The sequence below is a fragment of the Sciurus carolinensis genome, chromosome 4 (assembly GCF_902686445.1).
Source record: "Sciurus carolinensis chromosome 4, mSciCar1.2, whole genome shotgun sequence".
Classification (NCBI taxonomy): Eukaryota; Metazoa; Chordata; class Mammalia; order Rodentia; family Sciuridae; genus Sciurus; species Sciurus carolinensis.
Genome location: NC_062216.1, coordinates 43,442,826 through 43,446,197, shown reverse-complemented (window position 1 = coordinate 43,446,197; position 3,372 = coordinate 43,442,826). Strand labels below are relative to the sequence as shown.

The 3,372-nt window shown below is 43.4% G+C and overlaps 1 protein-coding gene across 1 annotated transcript; it reads right to left on the bottom strand.

Annotated features, from left to right (window-relative positions):
* Positions 1-237: 237 nt before the first annotated feature.
* On the bottom strand, positions 238-1,693 carry LOC124982688 (casein kinase I-like). Its single transcript, XM_047549661.1, has 2 exons — positions 1,319-1,693; positions 238-1,179 (listed from the first exon to the last, which is right to left on the bottom strand). The coding sequence occupies exons 1-2, from the start codon at positions 1,691-1,693 to the stop codon at positions 238-240; spliced, it is 1,317 nt and encodes a 438-aa protein (XP_047405617.1).
* Positions 1,694-3,372: the final 1,679 nt, after the last annotated feature.

Sequence of the window (3,372 nt, the reverse complement as noted above, 5' to 3'; positions counted from 1 at the left end):
CCCAGAGCCAGTTTATACTGAAATTAAGTGCTTTACACCAAGTAAATGGTGGTCCATGACCACTGGTTAGTGTAGATATGAACTAAATTTTCTAGATATGGGGAGAAACAAATGCTGCTCCAATCATCTGCTCTACTTCTTCTGCTTGGAAACCTTTCATGTTACTCTTGGTTTTGTGGGTTGCTTGCCTGTAGGGGTTTGGACTTGCTGACCCTGCCCACTGGAAGAAACTGCTTGCTATGCAGCTTTGTGCTTTAACTTCGTCCAATCAAATATGTAGTCATATTGGTGGTTCAGAGTCCTGAAAAGGATCTGGAATAGCTGCTTCAGGTACATGTAATCCGGGGCTTCCTCAAAGCGCAACCGACGACAATAGTTTAAATACATAGCAAACTCTGCAGGAAACCCCTTACATAAAACTTCAACAGATGTGGACCTCTTCTTTTCACTGATTTTTTCATATGTTTGTTTCTTTGTTGCAGCCCTTATTCCTTGCCACGGCAGACTGGTTCTATTAAAATACATCAGAACATATCCTAATGATTCCATGTCATCTCGACGACTCAGCTCAATGCCAAGATGTGCATTGATACTAGCGTATCGGACAGTGCCAGTGAGGTTTTTATTTTCTCTGTATGGTATGTGTTGCATTGTCCTGCTGTCTCTGTACCTTTTGGCCAAACCAAAATCAATAAGGAATAATTTATTACAGTGCTGCCCAATACCTATTAGGAAGTTATCTGGCTTAAGGTCTCTATGTATAAAATTCTTTGTATGCACATATTCAATTCTACTGATCATCTGGTCAGCTAACATAAGTACAGTCTTCATTGTGAACCTTCTTGAACAGAAATTGAAGAGGTCTTCAAGGCTGGGTCCCAGAACATCCATAACGAGCACATTATAGTCTTTTTCCTGACCATACCACTGGACATTGGGGATGCCAACCCCACCTTGGAGAATGTTATAGATTTGACTTTCGAACAGCAACTGGGGATACTTGGCCTTCTGAGATTCTAGCTTCACTGCCACTTCATCGCCGTTGGTGGTGTTAATCGCCAGATAAATGTCCCCAAAGGTGCCAAACCCGATTTTCTTTATCAGTTTATATTTCCCTCCGACGACAAAGTTGGCTTTGGACCTGCTGCTCCTTGCTTTCCGGAAAGACGAACACGGAGCCTGGAGCCAAGTCCGGACACCTTTAAGGGGAGGCCAGAGGCCTCCAGGGCTGGTCCACCCGGCAAGGTTGCGGAAGAGGGCAGCAGGAAAATGGAGGCCTTTCCAGGCGTTATGGCGCCCAGAATCGGCCGAGGCAAACCCAATCACCGCCACTCAGTCCCGTTTCTTTTGACCAGGCCACAGTTTGTAAGTGGTTCTGGCGGTTAGTTAGGCTAGGCCACTTGTATCTGGGCGGCCACCGCTGCCTTGCTTTCCTGGCGACATCGCAGATGGAAAAGGGGCGCGGTGAGTTAGGGCGGTGATACCGCGAAAGCACAATGCTGCAGGCTCCGCCTGGGAGACCCCTGTCACTCCTACGATGCCGCCATCTTGTTTCTCCAGCTCCAAGCAACACAAAACGCCCCCAGGCCCGGAAGCCACTGCCGCCCAGAGCACTCTGGGAAAGGGATCTCCCCGCTAGCCCGAGGAGTCGCAGTGAGAGGATGGTGGCGGCATCCCAGAGATTGCATCCCATGCTCCCGGCGTCATAGCATCACCACTCTGCTGCCACACCGTGGTTTCCAGTATTACTAATCCTAATCAACAATTTTTAGTCCTCATTTCTTACCTCCCAAACAACGTGGTTACTCACCGATTCTAGAACTACTCTTTCCTTATACTATGTGATGCAAAACTACTCGTCTTCTTCCCTTGTATATCTCTTGTTACATGACTGGTCCTCTTTCATCTGACCTAATGTTATGGGGTGCAACTTAAGAACAGACGGATCACCACTGAAAGTCCAAATTTTAGAGTCTTTATTAAGCCTGCTGGCTGACTGTCTCACACAAGGCCCAAAAAATGACTATTTGGAGAATAGTCCCAACCATAGGGTTGTAGGGGTTCTTATACCAAAAATCACATCATTCATAAGTGTCTGATGCTATGATTCAGAATTATAAACTAACATCTTGAGATCGTGAGATCATCAACAGAGGGGGAAGTGGGTCAAAACCATCCTTACCTAGGTACAAAGTAAAGAATGATTACTAACATCCACACAATCACCATTCACATGGTACATTGTTTAGGAGCAATGAAAATCAAAAGAGAACAATTTTTCATTACATAAGAATTGTCATTTCGTATTGCTAAACATGTCATGCTAAGTAACTGATGATGGGTACAGAGGCAGGGTGTTCCCATGGGAGAAGTTTATTTCCTACTTAACGTGAGAGTCTTAGAGCGAAATGGAGTCTGTTTAGTCATTTCCCTTAGAGACTGGCCTATAACATTCTCATGGAGCCAGATCTGTCAGCCCATCACACTAATATGACTCAGAACTTTCATGTTTTCTTTCCTGCCTTCTATATGCCAATAACTCCAAAATTATATCTCTAGTCCAAATTTCCAGACCTGTATGTACCTTACCTGACATGTTTGCTTGATCACCTCACTGACATCACAAAAATTAACATTTCTAAAATTTCAGTTTCTTCAAAATCATTTTCTTCTCTAGTCTCAAATTACTTCAATAAATGATACTAACACATACATGTTTACTTAAGCCAAAAATCTAGGCACGTCTTCACATATGTCGCTCTGATTCCCACCTTTAATGTATTACCAAAGCCCACTGATCTTACCTTCAAAATACCCTGACTCCATCCCTCACTCTCCATTTTCACTGCTGACATCTCCACTGTTGCAATTCTTTCTCCTAAACTAATGCAATTGTCTCCTAATAATGTCTATTTTCTTTTACTCTTAGCTCATTCCAATCCAATGTCTGTAGAACAACAGCCAATATGGTCTTTCAAGAATATAGACAAAATGGTATCACTACCCTGCTTAAAATCATCCAGTGACCTTCCATTGCATCAAACATCTCTATGTGACCCATAAGGACCTGCATGATGTGTCCATGTCAAGCTCTTCCATCTCTTCTGGTGCTACATTCACCCTCACTCAATACTTGAATCATCTTGGCTTTTTGTTTTGTTTTGTTTTTTTGTTTCTTTATCCTCCCAGCTGCAAGACCTTTTTCATGCTGTTTCCTGGAATACTGTCTGTACATACCCTGCCTTTCACAAACAAACTGCTCTCTTTGCCAAACTCCTACTCCTGCTTCAAAAAGGCCTTTTCTGATTATCTCACCTAAAACTGTTGTTTCTGTGGTCTTCCTTAGAGCACTTTGTTCTTTTCCTTCATAGC